The 19,005-nt window shown below is 51.3% G+C and overlaps 1 protein-coding gene across 3 annotated transcripts in view; it reads right to left on the reverse strand.

Moving 5' to 3' along the window:
* adkb (adenosine kinase b) overlaps window positions 1-19,005 on the reverse strand; it is a 78,691-nt gene that overhangs the window by 35,409 nt on the left and 24,277 nt on the right. For all 3 annotated transcript variants that reach the window (XM_062474418.1, XM_062474420.1, XM_062474419.1), the window contains exons 5-6: window positions 14,708-14,880; window positions 12,719-12,827 (exon numbers count right to left, since the gene is read on the reverse strand). In XM_062474418.1, the coding sequence (XP_062330402.1) occupies window positions 12,719-12,827; window positions 14,708-14,880 (282 nt within the window). The remainder of the gene's footprint in view (window positions 1-12,718; window positions 12,828-14,707; window positions 14,881-19,005) is intronic.

Consider the following 19,005-nt stretch of genomic DNA (forward strand, 5'->3'; position numbering starts at 1 on the left):
GCTAATGTGAGCTAGCGTGAGCTAGCGTTCTAGTGGGAGCTAGACCGCAACCGTAAATCAGGGACGGTAGGCCTACATGCTAGATTCTTTTTTTTTTTTTTACCGTGCTGCATGTTACTGGGGCTAAACGCTTATTCACTCCGAATCTGTTCCAAAGAGCTTGAATGAGACGAGAGTGCATTGTGCCATAACACCAGTGAGCGTGTGTGTTCCCTGACATGTGCATAAATTACAGAAGAAGCTCACGGAAATTAAACATGACGTCTGTGGAGAGCATCATCCCTCGGGCTCGAACCTCACAAATCTGCGCTTTGAACTTTCCGTTCTTCCCCACCAAACCGCTGGAATCACGGCGCGGTAATACAATCGTTCTGACATCAGCAAACGCGCTGGTTCGCTAACGTAGAACCGACAGGAGGTTCCATTACAGCTGAGCACGGCGCTTGAATCGCGGTGGGCCCGAATCTCGATCGACCAGGGGAAGACTCGTATCCACTTGTGCACTAGGAACCACGCTGATGTGGTTTTTTCTAAATCAAACCGTGGCGCTAGGTTCTCCGAACAGCTTGATCTCCCCTAATAGCGTTTGTAGTGGATCTAATCTTGGGAGGGCATTTGTTATGGAAGAGGGAGGAAGGAGGGAACCAGCTGTACTTCAAGGAGGGACCATTCAGCATCGTCTTTTCCTGACACTCGTCTGAAGAGAGCACACATCCGAGTGGGATGACAGCCCCATGAGATCCCAGTATGGAGAGGACACTCAAACACTGGCCCACGTCCTGAACAATCTCTGGTACACACCCACACACACACACACACACACACCCACACACTTCCCCTGTGCCGAGCGATTTCATATTATAATGGGAGCTTTTGCTCATGCACGATTCGGCTTGCATGGAAATGAATTACCTTTGCAGTTTGGGACACTTCCAAGGCTTCCATGGAGTGTCATTTGGTCCGCAAGCTCGGCGACTGTGAACACGGCCAACTCAAAAGAGACACTAACAGCAAGAAAGACAACCAGGGTCGCAGACCTCAACTGAACCAGAAAAAGAATGACCACGGTGACTGGGCAGAGAGAGAGAGACTCTGCTCTGAGGACAAGGACTAAGACTAAACCCCCAGCCCCGGGGAGGAAGAGGCCGAGCGAGCGAGACACGTCAAAACAAAATGCCTTCTCCAAACAGAGACCGAGAATTATTTACGCACAAGACCAAACATGAGCTCCTCATCCTCGATTAAGCCCTGTTTACGTGCCTCGATGACGCGCGAGTAATCTGCATGTGTGGCTTCAGGTTGAGAAGTTCTCGACGGCGTCGCCTGCTCTGCATGCTACATTATTAACACCCGCAAAGACATGACATGGATATATTATGACAACTGTATCACAGGGGGAGGCGGGGGGGAAAGGAGATGAGTGAATGCATTTTTCATGAACTGCAGTGTTCTCCAGTCAAAAGTTCTCGTCAAGATGCTTCACTTTCAGAAAGGGAAGGATAGGGGGGGGGGGGGGGGGGGGCAAGAGAAGCAAACACAAGCTGTGCTCCTGTCAGACAACAAACAGGGACGTCGTACCATGTGATAACAATGATCTGCTACTGATAGCGACATGCCGACATCGCAGACAGCTGGGGGAAGGTCTAAAAGGTCAGCCTGCGTCTCTTCCACTCTTCTGTTGAGTGCGTCGTCCTCCGGGTTTGAAATGCTACTTTCAGTCACGAGAAGCGACGTCTCCTCACAGTCGCCGGATGATACAGTGCTCAACGGTACCGATCGAGGGCATTTATCCGGAACCTTCTGAAGGAGGGTAGAAGCGCCGCAAGGCTGTGTGGAGGGTCCAACCTGCCTCTGGCCGTCGTCATTCAGGGCCATGACCAGCCCACTAGGGTTGTCAGCTGTCCCGTATTAGGGGAGTCAGGTGGCTGAGCGTTTAGGGAATTGGGCTAGTAATCAGAAGGTTGCTGGTTCGATTCCTGGCCGTGCAAAATGACGTTGTTTCCTTGGGCAAGGCACTTCACCCTACTTGCCTCGGGGGAATGTCCCTGTACTTACTGTAAGTCGCTTTGGATAAGAGTGTCTGCTAAATGACTAAATGTAAATATATTAGCCAGGACATCCCTTATATTGGGCCTAATTGATTTGTCCCATACCCGACCTCCCTTGTCCTGTTTATTGACTGCTACGCTGCTCTAACCACTGACTGACACAACAACAGCAGCAGCGCTGATCACAACACTTGACAATGATCACCGACACCCGTCATTGTCCAATCACAGCCCACCCTCACGAGCATCGGTATACGTTAAGTAAACGCGCCAATTCGTCAATTAGCTATCATGATGACAAATGGCCTTAAGCTGTATGTTCACACAGAACCATACCAGCACTGCTGTGGCAGGCAACCGTTTGTGCCGTATTTCATGGTGACAAAGTTGGCAACCCTAGCTGTCACGGTCACTCTGTCCCTCCACCCATCACATCGCCATGGCAGCCCCTGGGTCTGTCTCCAGACTCACAACTAAATCACATTCTGCACACATGCGGCCAGGACTGCGCTTGCACCTACTGCATCTAATCTGATCTGTTCATCTCCCTGTGTCCTCTCACACACACACACACACAGGAACTACAGACAAGATTTCTGGGGAAGGCACGGTTTAAAATCCTCATTTGTAGTTTCCTTTGAGTGTGCCGGGGATGGAAATCAGAAAATGAGGACTGGCTCCATAATTGAGGCGTTATCAACTCATTAAAAGCCAAGGGGGGCATCAGTGGAAATGTTCATGTAACAGTCCCATTACGTTCCTCAACTGAGACGGCCCTTAGAACGCAGAACACGAGGCGGCCTTGAGAGAGGAGGGAGCAGCCATGATTGATAAGGTCGCTATCTTGTCAACCTTAGATAAAAATGAGAAATACATAATACAGTACAGGTAACAGCAATTTACCACAAAGGAACCTGCAGCCTTTCTTGGATGGCCCCAACAGCAGCACCTAACTCCCACGGTGTAATAATATCCAGTACAAAATGGCACATCTTATTAAAATTGTGACAGATTTATTATTACTGTTGTTTAACTTCCCTTAACCTCTTTATAATCAAATCATGTTAAAGGTTCAAGGAGACTGTCCTCCAGTGAATTACAATCATTTTAGCTTGATTTAAGTTCCCCCAGCATGGTAGGACTGAAGACCCCATGCAGTGGCATATCCTGTTTACTTTCCAGTCGGCCCAACCAGCAGCATTCATGGACAAGAGTGGATGAGAGGAGGGGATGCAGGGAAAAAAGAAATAACATGAATCAAGCCATTTTTAGTAGGACAGAATGGATTCCCGTGGATAAAATACAGTATGAAAACCTGCTTTTCACAACAATTATGTTCCATGAAAGGGAAATGGCAGTGTGCAAAAGGTTCTTTCAGTTTTTTTTGTTCCCTTCCTCTTGCGCTCTCGTGTTAATCAGAACAGTAAAGCCTGTGAAGAACGAGTTGTACTGAACACTAATAGATGTGTGACTGGGCCAATGCTGATCAGTCACCATCAAAGTCACTGGACAAAGCCACATTAATGTCACCCTCTGTGTGACTGCTAGGAGGTGGGACTGCCATATTGGGTTTCATGTACTTCACTTTTCCCTTATCCCTGCTCCGAGGGTGAAATATTATCATGTCACAAAGAAGGAGACAGCATGACATTATTTTCTCTCTCCACTCAGACAGAGATGGTCGTCAGCTCGAGGGTCTAAATGATTGAGGAGGGCTTGTCTTTGGACTTGCTGCTAAGGTAAAACAACAAAATGCCTGAAATCAATAGTGTTTGAACGAGAGGAATGCAAATAGCCCCTTTCCTACTCCATGACATGGGATAATACACCATTAAGTATTCAGGCTCCGTTCAATGTCATCATTAGCCTCAACAGTGTCAAATCCGCTCAATAAAGGGCATTATTTCCAAAGGATAAGTAGTGCATTAATCCTTTTACGCCGCTTTCAGGAGGTGCTGGAGTCTCCTATAGCCAGTATGAATGCAGCGGATGACAAGAGAGATGGTTCATGCCGATAACTCAGGATGTACCGTCAACAGATGGGAGACTGTCCTAAACCTGGTTCTAATAGGAGCTGGAACAGGAAGCTCTTTTAAGACTTCAAAGCAAACAATAATTTTTTGCAGACTTCCTGAGCTGAAAAGATAAGCCGGAGAAAACGGGGGCAGAGACATTGTAAATGACGGCAGCCTTGGTGAAGAGAAATGGCTTCCTGATCTGGGTCTTCCTCTCTGGAGCTGACACCTACAGCAGAACATATATCAATTATACATAAAGCCAGAATCCATCTCATGTTGGCAGCTTGTTTAGATCCAAACCTCACCTTCTGAGTGGCGAATTCTCTTCAGGCACACACACCCACCCACCCCCCCACCCACACACACACACAAGCCCCCTGTCCTTAAATCAAATCCCTTTTTAGGCCAGAATTTATTTTTCCTGTAACAAATCTGTCTTGGCAAATGATGTCACATAAGCAGGCAGAATGACAGGCTGATGTCTATGCAGGGGAACATCAACCTTGCTCCTGCAGCAGTGCTCCCAAGGTGAGTGATCATGGCGGGAGCAGAACAGACACCTCCTACCACACACACACACACACACACACACACACACACACACACACACACACACACACACACACACACACACACACACACACACGCACACGCACACACACACACACACACACACACGCACACGCACACGTGGATGCCAGCCAGAGTCCAAACAAACCCAGAGTCTGTTGCTCAAGATAAACAAACCAATTAGGAGTGAAAGGCATGTTATTTCTCCGTTGGCGAAGGTATATTTTTCTTTTTTCCCTTTTTGATGAAAAATAATCAATGCATTATTTTCCAGGCAATGCGGCCGCATAAAATCCAGAGTAAAGAGAATCGTACCGCAGCTGCAAACATTATTATTCATTGGATTAATAAATGTATGTAAGTAAACTAGCTACTGGTCCTGTAATTAATCCACGCAGCCTCGGCGGAGAGAGGGGCGAGTGAGGGGGAGGGGGGGGGGAGAGAGAGCACAGAGCAGGAGATTCATCATCGTTTCTCGCCCCTTGCTCCCAGGGATGCATGCCCTTCTTGTGTGGATGAGTCAGCTTACATCTTCTGACAATTGTGAGCCAAGGGCTTTGTCAAAAGGAACCACAGTTATTGTTTTGATTGGTCCCCTATCCTGTTATGTTGGAGCACAAAATGCTTTCAAATGTGATTGCTCCGCGGCGTTTGAAACTGAAGCACGCACAGCACACAACATCAAAAAGAAGATGTCTGCTTTTTATTTTACGGAGGACAATCATTTGGCACTTTGGAGCTCCGGGTCTGGCGCCGTCCCCGGATTGGAGCGCGCCCGCTCTATCAGTAATTGCAGGGAGAGTCCCCCATTGGCCAGGAACAGCATTAGACGACTGGGCACGCGGTGTGTGACATTCAAGCCGGCCAATAAAGATGGGCATGCTAATGAAAGTGTCCGTGGCCTGTCTGGCTGGAGCTGGAGGCAGGTCTGGAGGCTGCAGCTGCTGTAGCTGGGTCTCCAGTCCTGCCCCCGGGGGCCCAGCCCTGCCCCGGGGGCCCAGCCCTGCCCCGGGCCCCCAGCCCTGCCCCGGGCCCCCGGGGGCCCAGCCCTGCCCCGGGCCCCCGGGGGCCCAGCCCTGCCCCGGGCCCCCGGGCACCAGGCTAGCCACAGGCACAACACTTCTGATCCCCGGAAAAAATAAAATAGATAGATATATAATTAAATAAATGGTGGTCGCTAACAATGCAACACATGAAAAATAAATCACAGCCTGCTTGTTAGCATGGCGGACCAGAGAGGAAGGAGGGGGGTTGGAGGGGAGGGGCTGGGGGGGGCACTGAACTGGGTTAAGAGATTTAATGTGCTGCTGAAAATGTGACACTTGCCAGAAGTCAAAATGTTCCACCAGAGTAGCAGCAGCACCAACGGCTAAGTCTCTATAACGCTCCGAAAGCTGCTTACAATATCCACTTGAGAGACAATAGATAAGGTCAGTACACCATATCTGAGTGGAGCCGACATACGAAAAATAAACACTTTTCCGCAGCATGCGCTGCCCCTAGTTTCTTACGACTGTAATACTTGGTAGTTTGGTCCACAAAATACATTTCCTTCAGATTTGTCAGACTGCACTTTGATGAATAAATGATCCTCAAATCACTATACAGTTGGACTTTCTCCCACCTGACAGTGATTCATCTACCTTGACTGAGGAGAAACACTGGCGGTTTAGAGTGGACTGCAGCCAAACGGGCAGAGTGAAGAGAGAAGCGGGCTTAGAGTGGCCTATAAACAAATTACCGCCGCATAAAAGGAAAAATGCAGAAGGAAACAATTGTGTTGTCCAGCATCTGCCTCGCAGAGACAAGCATGTGTGGCGAAGAGTCATCATGAAAGAAGCAAAGAAGGTTCCCCAACTTCCCAACTCGCCAGCACGCTAGCCTAGCAGCTATCGTAGCGGGCCTACATGTGGATAATATTCCCGAGCTATTTACTCAGGTCCTGCGTTGTAATGATGTAATAAAGTCTGACACTTAACTCTACTCAGTATCTGGACCCAGGAGACTCACTCTGTGTAAAAGCGCCCGTGGATTCCGAACCTGAATCTTAATCAGCGTTATTCACCCAGCGGAGCATCTCTCCTGGCTCCCCAACGAGCATATCAACGCACGGCCATCAGAATCGTTTTGCAAGCAGCGAGGCAACTGTTCATTTTCTGTCCGACATTACTTGACAAATAATTACTGTGACAATTCAATCAATTTTCATCGCTGACAAGAGCGGGCGGTTGTCTTGCCTTGTTGATACTGAATTAGATACTTTTTGTCGCTTTCTAACTCGGACACAGTTGCTTTTGATGCCGCAGTGAATTGGGACAAGATGATGCAAGGTAGAATACTATTCAGCCTGAACTATTCATCCCCCTTAGAGCCCGGCACAGAAGAAAATAAACCATTTCCAGGGATGCAGATCCAAAGTTAAGAGAGAAGACATGGTGTTTTCCCATCTGAAACCGAGAACCTGTTTTTACAAGGTAACGTGGGTGTAAAAGGAGAAAGTTCCAGCAGGCTGGTGGAGTAATATGGACTTGGGGACTGGACGGCAGCCAAACGACCGAAGCTCACACCAGAGGCAATTACTCAAGACACGATGGATTAAAGCAATTATTTCTGGTCGTAACGTTGTTCAAATTAGGAAGCTCTGACTTGGAAGTCCTGAAATAGCAGAGCAGACCTCCGCCAGCGTGGAATGTTTACCCAACAAAAACTTCACAAACTCCAAACCCATTACAAAACGAATAGTATTCATTGTCAAGTGAGAAATCGAGCCATAGTGCTTCCCTCCATAAAAGTGTGGATTTTAAGATCATATAAACAATCCCGGGTTCCAGAAACTGTGCTGTTCCAAAGCTCACTGCATTCACGCAACAGTAAATCACGCTAATAAATGTAAGGAAATACAGAGCACCAAGTTCTAACATGACCAACAGAACCTGATCATCTAGACACTCTCTCTCCTCTCCACCCCACCCTGACCTAAACCCCATACATCTACTTGAGAGGGCTTTTTCTGGATTCCCCACCTAAAGGGCATGTCCATAGGCCAGCATCTGGCCTCCCACTGGCCCATGGCAACCCGCTGAGAGCCAATGACCAGGCTGAACTCTTGACAGCTCATTACAGCTCAATTAGGCAGGTGCACCTCCATATACAGCCCTCTCTCAATCCAGCCATGGTGATGCATGTTTAACATGCAAGAGAATCACATAGTGACAGCAAACGCTAAACGCCTAACCCTTATCACTTGATTGCTTAGGATTGAAATCATATAATTGCAGTGAGGGGAGAGGAAGGGAGACAAAAAAACTAATAAATAAGATCCAGTAGGCTTGTAATTGAACAATTATGAGTTCATTTCCATCAGATGCTTGTTGGCAATTATAAAATGCCATCTGATTAGGCCCGATTTGAAATGACATTGTTTCACACAAAAGACAAGGTTGGGGAGGGAGAGTGTGTCAGAGTAATAAAGGGAAGACACATCATGGTGGCTTCCATCCCACAAACATGACCTCCGGAGGCCGAGGCAGGCAGGAAGGAAGAGCGGGGCTGCTGATGGACGGGACTTGGCAGAGAACTTCCTTTGTCCCCTCGACAGAATCACCCCCCACCACCCCGCTCCCAAAACCTGTCAGATAGAACACTATAGGGGTCGGTTCTCACATTTAATATCAGCCATCTAGAAGAAGAAAAAAACTAAAAACAGGCAAGGCGAAAAAATGTTGATCCCTTGAGGATGGATTCTAATCAAGATGAAATGCATTTACAAATCTATTTAATAAGGCTTGCCAGAAGTCAAACTTGGCATGTAAATGCGGTGGGGATTAAATTTCATCGGCAACCAAGACTGTAACCGATCGCCTGCAGACAAAGAGAGAGCCTGCCAGTTTTCCCCCCTCTCCTCTCCCTCTGTTTCTCCTCTGCCTGCGATTTGCCTCGTGATCCCTCCATGACTATGGGAAAGGACAGGGGCAGTGTGGAGTGGTGCAGTACAGAGAGGAGAGGAGAGGAGAGGGGGAGGGAGGAGAGGATGAAAGGAGAGAAGGGAGGATGAGAGGAGAGGAGGAAAGAAGGGAGGATGAGAAGAGAGGAGGGAGAATATGAGGAGAGGAGGAGGGAGGAGAAGAGGAGAGGAGGAGAAGAGAAGAGGAGGGAGCAGGAAAGGAGAAGGGAGGATGAGAGGAGAGGAGGAGAAGGGAGGAGGAGAGGAGGGAGGTGGAGAGGGGCTCAGTGGCTCAAGGTCAGCGTGAGGACAGTGTGGTCCTGTGAGCTGGGAGGACAGAAAGGCAGCCGCAGTCACCTCTGTGCTAATCAGCCCTTTGGCTGGCTGATGAGGTGTCAGTTAGTGTGTGTGTGTGTGTGTGTGTGTGTGTGTGTGTGTGTGTGTGTGTGTGTGTAGAGAGCCTCTCCCTTCGCTTTTTTGGCTGCAAAATTGCAGGGGCTGTCTGGGCGGAGCAAGTTCTGTGTGTGCGTGCGTGTGTGTGCCACTCTGGGGCGTAGCAGTCTGATGTGCTGCTTGTGGTGCCAGCTAGTGTTGCGCCCCCCCTCTCGTCCCCCACCCTCCCCTCTCCCCTTCCTCTTGTTCTCCCCCTCCTTGCATATTACGCTACAGTGACTGAAGCTCGACACCATTTCCCCCTGCAGTGAGGGCAGAAAAACAACTGCCAATTAAAGAGATCTGCAATGTGCTCGTGTTAACAGTGTGGAGCAATACATTCCCAGTGTGGAGTGCTCCAACGGCCGTTTAGTCAGGGTGTGGCTAGCCGCTAGGCTAATGCCTGCAGGGGGGGGAGAAGGGGAGGGGGGGGGGTTGGCTTGGAGACGAAGATGGACAGGATCCATAGCTGGGAAGGAGTGTGTGACCTAACAGTGGTGTGGCTAATCTCTCATTGGGTGAGCTCTCCATACCAGACAGCTTGGCAGGGGTGAGTGTCTCCTATATCCTTGGGTTATTTCAGACCATCTGCGCCCAGTCATTAACAGGCCTTTTCACAGTCAATTGTTTCACATAGTTGTCCTTTTCCCTGTTTCTATTCTACTGACTTTCTGCATGACCAAAAAATAAAAAATATAAATAATAATAATCCAGAGATCTAAGCTGAGAATGCTTATGTCTTCACAGGAAGAGTGGTGTTTTTCAGACGGGTTACGGAGAGCAGGACAGGCAGACGTTCATTCCACATGGCATCATGGAGGAGGCATCAAGCAGCAGAGATCAAATTACAGGGCAAAGCGCTCAGTGGTCAGAAAAACAAGCCAGTGGTATGCTGCAGATTGTTGTGTGTGTATAAGTGTGTTTGTGTGGGTCCGTGTAGTGTGGATTGAGAGAGAGCAGATAGAGAGAGTGAGAACGAGGGGGGTGGGGGTGGGGGTGGGGGTATAGGGGGAGAGAGGAAGGGGTGGGGGGGGGCAAGAGGGAGGGTGAGCGAGATAATGTCCACAGAGGGGGATGAAGTGAGGGAGGGAGGCGGAGAGGGTGTGTGTGTGTGTGTGGGGGGCGAGAAAGAGAGTGGGGGGGCTAACACACACACATCACCCCCTCCAATTAGAGTCAGTCATCTCTCCGGCAAAGCTTCTTCAACACAATACATCAGCCCTCCATTTCTGATGCTGCTCAGGAAGAAAACACACACACACAGAGAGACACATACACACACTGTAAACAACACTGCACCACCGTTGGTATTCAAAGAGACCTATCCTCTGCCTACCTCCGTTTAGCCCACTCTCTCTAACCCCCCCCCCCCTCCCCTCCTCACTTTTGTTATTGCTCTTTGTGCAATGATTTGCCTAAGGACCCAGATTTCCTAGCAACAGCCTGCCACCAAACATTTGGCAGGAGTTCAACATTCTCCCTTTGTGAGGAATAGGAGTGCTGCCTCTGCTGCCTCTGTGTCTGCCTCCAGTACTGCTGCCTCCAGTACTGCTGCAAACACTGGAGCTGCTGCCTCCGCTGACTCTGTGTCTGCCTCCAGTACTGCTGCCTCCAGTACTGCTGCCTCCAGTACTGCTGCCTCCAGTACTGCTGCAAACACTGGTGCCGCTGCCTCCGCTGCCTCTGTGTCTGCCTCCAGTACTGCTACCTCCAGTACTGCTGCTAACACTGGAGCTGCTGCCTCCGCTGACTCTGTGTCTGCCTCCAGTACTGCTGCCTCCAGTACTGCTGCCTCCAGTACTGCTGCTAACACTGGAGCTGCTGCCTCTGCTGCTGGAGCAGCCAGATTGGCTGTGTGAGCCCTCTAATAATTCTGTTTTCATCCAATCACACCACATAGTAGCAGGCACCTTGAGAGCCTCTGCCAAGAATCATCAATCACCTCTTTAACACACACGCACATGCTAGCGTGCACACACACACGTTCATGCACACACCTGCAGAGCGCGTGCATGTGAGCACACGCACGTATAGGAACACTGGCACTTGCGCACACACACACACAGCTCAGTAATCTGATTTACAGATTAGAGCGATACAAGACCGTGCATACCACCGAACAGTCGTTTAATGAAAATCAACAAAGCACATTAATACATGGCAGAGTAGGCCAGAGAAAGAGAGAAGGGGGGGAGAGAGAGAGAGAGAGGGAGGGAGAAAGACAGAGAGGAAGGGTATGCAATCTGGCTGTAAATTGGGTAAATATGTCTGAGTGCTCTCGACAAGGTTAATGGAGAGAGGAGGCCTTACTGAACAGTGGTCTAGACACGCCACACAGTATTAAGTGCAAATGGCTGTGTACGTGTATCTGGCTAAGTACTCTGTGAGTGGGAAAGAGACTCTAATAAAGCAAAGCGATCCCCCCTGTTTTGACAAAGCGGACCTGAGAGGGACGCACGCTGGCGAGCGTTGAAATTCCGAGCGTTGAGGTTCCGAGCGTTGAGGTTCCGAGCGTTGAGATTCCGAGCGTTGAGGTTCCGAGCGTTGAGGTTCCGAGCGTTGAGGTTCCGAGCGTTGAGGTTCCGAGCGTTGAGGTTCCGAGCGTTGAGATTCCGAGCGTTGAGATTCCGAGCGTTGAGATTCCGAGCGTTGACAAACAAACATTCGACAGTGAGGCCCTCTTGTCCATCCATCTGCCCTAACCCCCCCCACACACACACACACACACACACTCCCAAGCACACACCCCACACCCACACACACGCCAATCCCACAGAAGCTTGTCCGTCTACATGACTGTCGGATGTGGGCAAAACCCAACTGCCAGTTTTGCAGCGGATGTGCCATGTTTGCTAATAGGAAGCAGAGGAGAAAAAATGAGACCACACAAACTCTGGATGACTGAATGAACTGCTCTTTTGCACCGACAATGAATTGTTTAGTTTTTTTGGAGGGCGTAGGGGGGTGGAGGGCAGTGTTCGTTTGTTTCTATAACTGAGTGGCTAATTACAAAAGAGTCCAAAGTTGAGAACCGCTACAGTGAACTAGGAGGCCTGGGCCACTATGTGACCTGGAGCGTTGGAGATGGAGAGTGCAGCACGAGAGGATGCTGGCTCAGGCTGCAACACTGATTTATGTTGATAGTGAACTGTTTAGAGAGCAGGAATGTGGGGCGATTTCAGGGCTATCATTGTGACTGGAGATCAGAGACTTGCTTGATCCGCCAGAATTAAACGTAATCCCAAACAGTGAAACATGAGCATGGCTAGCCTTTCCACACCGAGTCTGAGTTTATACGTTACTTTGGTGGTTGTGTGTGGGTGTGTATATATATATATATCTGTGTATACATGTGTCTGTAAAGGGTAGGGGTAGATATGAACTCATATAATCAATTTTCACACTTTGGCAGCACCTGTTGGCATGTCGCCTCGTAAAAAAAGAGCGGGAATGAATCCATTACATGTGTAACAATTTCACATTGTGCGATGCCGTCACACAAAAAGCAAACAGGAGAATCGAGCAGCCGTTGTCTCAATAGGTAACATCAGCTCAATTCGCCCCCACAAAAGATGAATGAGCATATTGACAATTGTGGTAGGCTCGCCAAGGCGTTTCCTGAATAAAGCCTCTTAACATTTTGTCCTCCTCTGGCAAAGGAGTTGGGGGGGGGAACAGTCATTTGAATGTACAAGTATCTCACTTACCGCAATATAATAGACCTTGGCTTTCTCCACCAGTTCCCAGTTGCTGCCCAGGTCCAGGTGGTTTTCCTTTTTGTAGCAGTTTGCCGCTGCCAGGTTAGCGACGAGGGACCTGCCGAGACAGAGCCCATAAATCTTCCCACTCGCTTATCATCCATCTTAATTTTGCCTCCAAAAACATCCCTAAAAACACCAGCGGCAGACTTTCCTTTGTTCTCTCACGATATAAGAGGATGATAATGGCTTTTCTGGGAACGTCTGGGGCCAAGGTGAAATAAAGTCACAGTGGTTTTTGTTCCCGACTTTATAAAAAAAAAAGAAAGAAAAAATTGGTTATCGTCCCACACAGACGGCCCTTGCGAGCGGGAGATTAAACCGGCGGAGGGGATTTTTATGGCTAGCGTGGAGCCACCTCAAACATGTCCCATTATCATCTCTGGAAATGGGCCATTATTAACTGAGGGTGAGGAACAACAGGCATGCATTACCAAAATGAGCTCTCCAGTCAAGGACGCAAGGGGACTGTAGAGAGAACAGGTGCATCTTACATGAACATGTTCGCTTGTCAGTTCCCATGCGGCCTGACTCCACTACGAACGGCCATCCAAACACAAACGAGCACAAACTCCAAAATGGAAACTTTGGGAGTAAGGGTTAAGGAAGTAAGGGATAAGGAAGGGTCCATTCTCACTTTGCTTAACTGAGAAAAACCCTGTTCATCGTCATTAGCGTCAAAGATGAGCAGCATGCTAGCTATAGGCAGGCTGGGGCCTTGGTGATGGCTATGAAAATGAAGGCTGTTTGGAACTGTGTTCCACCTGGATCGTGGTAATGGACTGCTGGGTCAGTTCAGCTATGACAGCTACAACGAGTGTCATTACCTACCAGGTCTGATGGACAGGATGGGCCACTCAGGTTATAAATGGATGGAGGGTAAAAATAAAATAAAAGAGAGACGGAAAGTGAGGTAGGCTAACATTTAAGCTAACAGTAAAAGCTAACACCGTAATCGAGCTTTAGAAGGCTGGGCCGATATTAATGGTAACTAAATATCCAGAGCGCGCGGGGAAAAAACAACAAAACAGGCATTGAATGGCATCGTCAACATCACTTAGCATTACCAGAACTCCAGAAAGTGTCCGAAATGAAAAGGTGTGGCCCGGTTCCTGGAAGACACTCGCTAATCAGAGCCCCTGGGCTGTGTCACACCGCCTCAAACCCTTCAAAGCGATCATCTCCCTTCCAATCTGGCCCTGCCAGCGACCTTTCCCCTGCCCTCCTGAGCTGGCTGTTAAAACACCTGTAAGAAATATTACCCTCCTCGTCCTCCCCCTCCTCTTCCCCCCCTTCTCCTGAAGCCCAGCGGCTGACCTTTTCATGTGTCAGAGCCCACATCAAACAAGCTCCACTAAGACCATTCACAGGGACTGGCTCCGGGGCGACCGGGCAGGCTAGCTGCTAACTGACACCTCCAGTAGCTGGGGATGATGGGCCAGAGTGAGTGGAGTTTAGTGAAGGCCTTATTGATCCACACCAAGCCTCTAGTGGTGCAGTGGGCCGTGTGTGTGTGTGTTACTCATACCTGTGTTAGTCTCTATGAGTGTGTGGTGAGGGGCAAGGGGAGGTTATGACCTCTGCTGTCTCCGACATGGTGATGATGATGCTAGCGAGAGAGGAAGAGAAGTCCTCACAAGCCGGCGGGTTGACAGGTGTGAGGGGAGGTGTGTGTGTGTGTGTGTGGGGGGGGGGGGGGGGCCTAGACGCCAGATTAGAGACGGGTGACAGCTCACAAGGGCGGCAGCGAGCGAGCGATGGCCTGGTGGAGGAACACACGGAAGCTGTCCCCTTTGTCCTTCTGAGATGATTTCAACTAGGACTTTCCCTTTACCGTGTCTGCAGCTTTACACCCTCCAGCTGATATCCTCTCACAGATAAAAAAATAAAAAACAGTGTCCCCTCCCCCCGCCCCCGCTGATTGGCTGGCCTTGCTACCTGTTGTCCCCGGTGATGCAGGCTGCGCAGGTGCCGGTTGGCTCGGCGCTCTGCTCGTAGTAGTGGGCGTCCACGTGGGCCTCCTCCGCTTTCTGCTTCAGGATCTCCCCGAAGCTGTCGGTCCCAATGCAGCCGAAGAATGTGGCCACCTTGTGGGGCTCCTGGATCATCCACTGGAGAGGAGGGGAGGGGAGGAGAGGAGGAGGGAGGAGGGGAGGAGATGGGAAGGAGAGGAGGAGGGAGGAGGAGAGAGAGGACGACAGGAGGAGGGGAGAGAGGGGGAGGGGAGGACAGGAGGAGGGAGGAGAGGAGGAGGGAGGAGAGGAGATGGGGAGGAGGGAGGAGAGAACAGAGGGTCACCGTTAGTCACAGAAGCCTAGCTGGTACGGGGCTTGGGGGGGGATGCACAGCCAGCAAAAGAAGGGTGTTTTGTGAGGATGGTCGTCAGGAGCTAATCTTGGTACGCCGCAGAACACACGCACACTGTAGCTTCTCGCCCATCACGGCTAGCAGGTTTGACATTTTGAAGGCCGCAAGGAGACGTAAACAAGCCAGGCTAGCTGTCCCCGGGCTCCACACAGACTCTTCTGTTCCCTCCCGGGCACTCCCTGCTCCGGGCCAGCTCAAAACACACCGTCACCTTATTTACCCAAACCCCCATCATTCAAGGTTCCATCCTACTTTTGCAAACATAGGCACTCTGTGAAAGTATGTTTGTACGCATGTGTGTGTGTGTTAGTGTGTGTGTAGGCTACCTTCCATAGACACCTTCCGATTGGTTAAGGGCTTCTTCCATCCACTGACGGACCTAATGCACTCAGTGACTTGTACCTGGGTGATGAGAGGGACTGCTCAAATTCTCCTGCTCTCAGGTTTAACCTCCAAAGATTTATTGATGTACAACGCTGCCATGTTTGCTCGTTTTATTGCAGCCTCCTGTTTTGTTGCTGACGGGGGCCCCTTGTGAATGAGATGTTGCTGCTTTCAGGGATGACCCGTATGTGTGTGAAATTAATCATTTCACACAACCAAATAGCATCACGGTAGGGGGGTAGAAAAGAAGAAAAAATAGCAGCATTTTCATCAGCCAGCGTTCTGAGATGCACTCCGCTGGTGTTTCTATCCTGCCTCAACTCTCTGGGCCACTCTGGAAAAGAGGGGGGGGGAAATAAATAACTAAAAAAGAAATCTTGACTTGGGGTTTTGGCTCAGGTGTGCTTCCAGGCCGCGGCGCCAATTAAAACAAGAGGTGAAAGAAGGGAAGATGGAGGACTCGTACACAGGAGGAACAAAATGAACAGTGATAACAGATATGACGGCTGCCTCCGTGTCCACAAGCACCCTCACAATGTGTCAGCTAGGGGCACAAAACACACACACACACACACATATACACACTGACACACACGCAACAACCCCCAGAGTAGAAAGCAGACAGAAGTGCACCCTTCTCACCGGGCTTCCTGCTGCAGGCCCCTCACACTTATCAAGGTCACCGGCCCGGGTGCACGTCAAGTCCAATCTGATTTTCCCTTAGCCGTGATGAGCTCCGAATCCAAGGTTAGGAGCTGCGGGCTGTAAATAATGACAGCGTGGCCCCTCCATTTGCAGGCTTCTCAGGTGGGAATGGGGGCCATTCAGGGTCCACGTCCCCCCTGATGACAGCAGGTGAATCACAGCGGCCCCCCCTTCCCCCCCAGCCTCTCTCTCTCTCTCCCTCTCTCTCTCTCTCCCTCTCTCCCTCCCTCCCTCTCTCCCTCTCTCCTTCTATCCCTCCCTCCCTCCCTCTCTCTCTCCCTCTCTCTCTGTGTGACCATCGTCTCGGCTCTCACTGCCAGCATTTTACAGGGTCATTAACAGACACGAGTGTGTGTGTGTGCACATGTACTGTATATACACACACACACACGTGACTGAGTACCCAGAGCACCCATGCAGATAGGTGTACAGGTTAGACACACACCACATATGTTCCACAGACAGTTTAAATAGGTACGTGCTTGTGCCCTCACACACACACACACACACACACACAGTCTCACCACCCCACCCCCAGCCAGTAGCTCTCCACTACATCAATAAAACACGAAGCAAAGAGATAAACATGTATAAATTGTCATCATTACAAGCACGTACCGACCAAAAATAATAATAAAAAATAATCTATTTGTCCAGGTCCTGCACAACAGTAGGGAGTTAGATCAATTCATTCCCCATCCCTGGAACCCGACAGACCATCCCTCTCCACTCCCAGATTAGGAAAGATAATACCTCCATTATGACAAAAGCGCTATCTGTGAGGTCACCGAGAGGTCACCCAGCCCGGCGCTGGGTATTCATGCTTAGTCACATCCCAATTAGACCGCAGAGGCAGAGGCAGAAATTGGCAAATGTACATCAAGGCGCTTCATTACTGAGGGCCGCTGCAGTGAAATGAAGCAGCAGATGAGACAGAAAGAAATTTGGCCCCAGGCGGCATGTTAGAGAGAGGCAGAGAGAGAGAGGGCGAACAAGACGGAGGGGGGGGAGGAGAGATGACGAGGGAGAGTGAGTGAAAGAGAGGGGGTGGGAGGGAGAGTGAGAGGATGGGAGATGGAGGGGGGAGAGGGAGGGAGGGGGGAAGGAGGGAGGGAGAGGGAGGGGGGAGGGGGGAGGGAGGGGGAGGGGGTAGAAGGGGAGGGAGGGGGGGGAGAAGGGGAGGGAGGGGGAGGGAGTGAGGAAGTGAGGGGGAGAGGGGGAGGGAGTGAGGGGGGAGAGGGGGAGGGAGGGAGGGGGGAGAGGGGGAGGGAGGGGGGAGAGGGGGAGGGAGGGGGAGGGAGTGAGGGGGGAGAGGGAGGGAGGGGGGAGAGGGAGGGGGGGAGGGAGGGGGGGAGAGGGAGGGAGTGAGGAAGTGAGGGGGGAGAAGGGGAGGGAGGGGGAGGGAGTGAGGGGGGAGAGGGAGGGAGGGGGGAGAGGGAGGGGGGAGAGGGGGAGGGAGTGAGGGGGGAGAGGGGGAGGGAGTGAGGGGGGAGAGGGGGAGGGAGTGAGGGGGAGGGAGTGAGGGAGGGAGTGAGGGGGGAGGGAGGGAGAGGGAGTGAGGGGGGAGGGGGAGGGAGGGAGGGGGGAGAGGGGGAGGGAGTGAGGGGGGAGAGGGGGAGGGAGTGAGGGGGGAGAGGGGGAGAGAGTGAGGGAGGGAGTGAGGGGGGAGGGAGGGAGAGGGAGGGAGGGAGGGGGGAGAGGGGGAGAGAGTGAGGGAGGGAGTGAGGGGGGAGGGAGGGAGAGGGAGGGAGTGAGGGAGGGAGTGAGGGGGGAGGGAGGGGGGAGGGAGGGAGAGGGAGTGAGGGGGGAGGGAGGGAGAGGGAGTGAGGGGGGAGGGAGGGAGAGGGAGTGAGGGGGGAGGGAGGGAGAGGGAGGGAGTGAGGGAGGGAGTGAGGGGGGAGGGAGGGAGAGGGAGTGAGGGGGGAGTGAGGGGGGAGGGAGGGAGAGGGAGGGAGTGAGGGGGGAGGGAGGGAGAGGGAGTGAGGGGGGAGGGAGGGAGAGGGAGTGAGGGGGGAGAGGGGGAGAGGGGGAGGGAGGGAGGGGGGAGAGGGGAGGGAGTGAGGGGGAGAGAGTGAGGGGGGAGGGAGGGAGGGGGGAGAGGGGAGAGGGGGAGGGAGGGGGGAGAGGGGGAGGGAGGGGGAGGGAGACTAGAGAAATAACAGCTTAGTGTGAAGGCGCTGGGGAGGCTGCTGCATCACACAGCAGCAGCTCATGTATATGTACTTAACTAGGGAAAACTCAGGTCCCCAAAGAGCAGCTCGTCTCCAGTGGCACATCCCACAGACACAGTTCTAGGTGTGGACATGAAGGGAAACCACAAACAACTAACAATGGAGAGAGTGTGTGTGTGTGTGTGTGTGTGTGTGTGTGTGTGGGGGGGGGGTAATCCTGAAAAGAGGGACGGAGGGAGGAGAAAAGGAAGCCTACTAGCTAAGGGCAACAGGATGATAAGTATACATCATGTTAAGTGGAGAAGAAGTTTTCTGTCTTCTCCCCCCCTCCCCTCCCCTCCCCACCTTCCCCCCCATTCCCCTCCCCCGTGTTTGGCTTCCATTTACCCACACACAATTCCCTCCCCTCCCCAGCCCTGGAGGGGCCTCCAGATAGCTATTAATTATGACATCTTGTGGATGCGACGGGCCTCACTTGGGGAGTTGACCCCGGCGCGCTCCTCAACATCCAACAGCTGCCACTCTTCAGAGCGGAGGAAGGCTGCCTCGCATGGTGGCTTCCAGGAGGGCAATTACACTGCCCAGACGAGGCGAGGCAGACCACTGCTT

The sequence above is a fragment of the Osmerus eperlanus genome, chromosome 12 (assembly GCF_963692335.1).
Source record: "Osmerus eperlanus chromosome 12, fOsmEpe2.1, whole genome shotgun sequence".
NCBI classification, from domain to species: Eukaryota; Metazoa; Chordata; class Actinopteri; order Osmeriformes; family Osmeridae; genus Osmerus; species Osmerus eperlanus.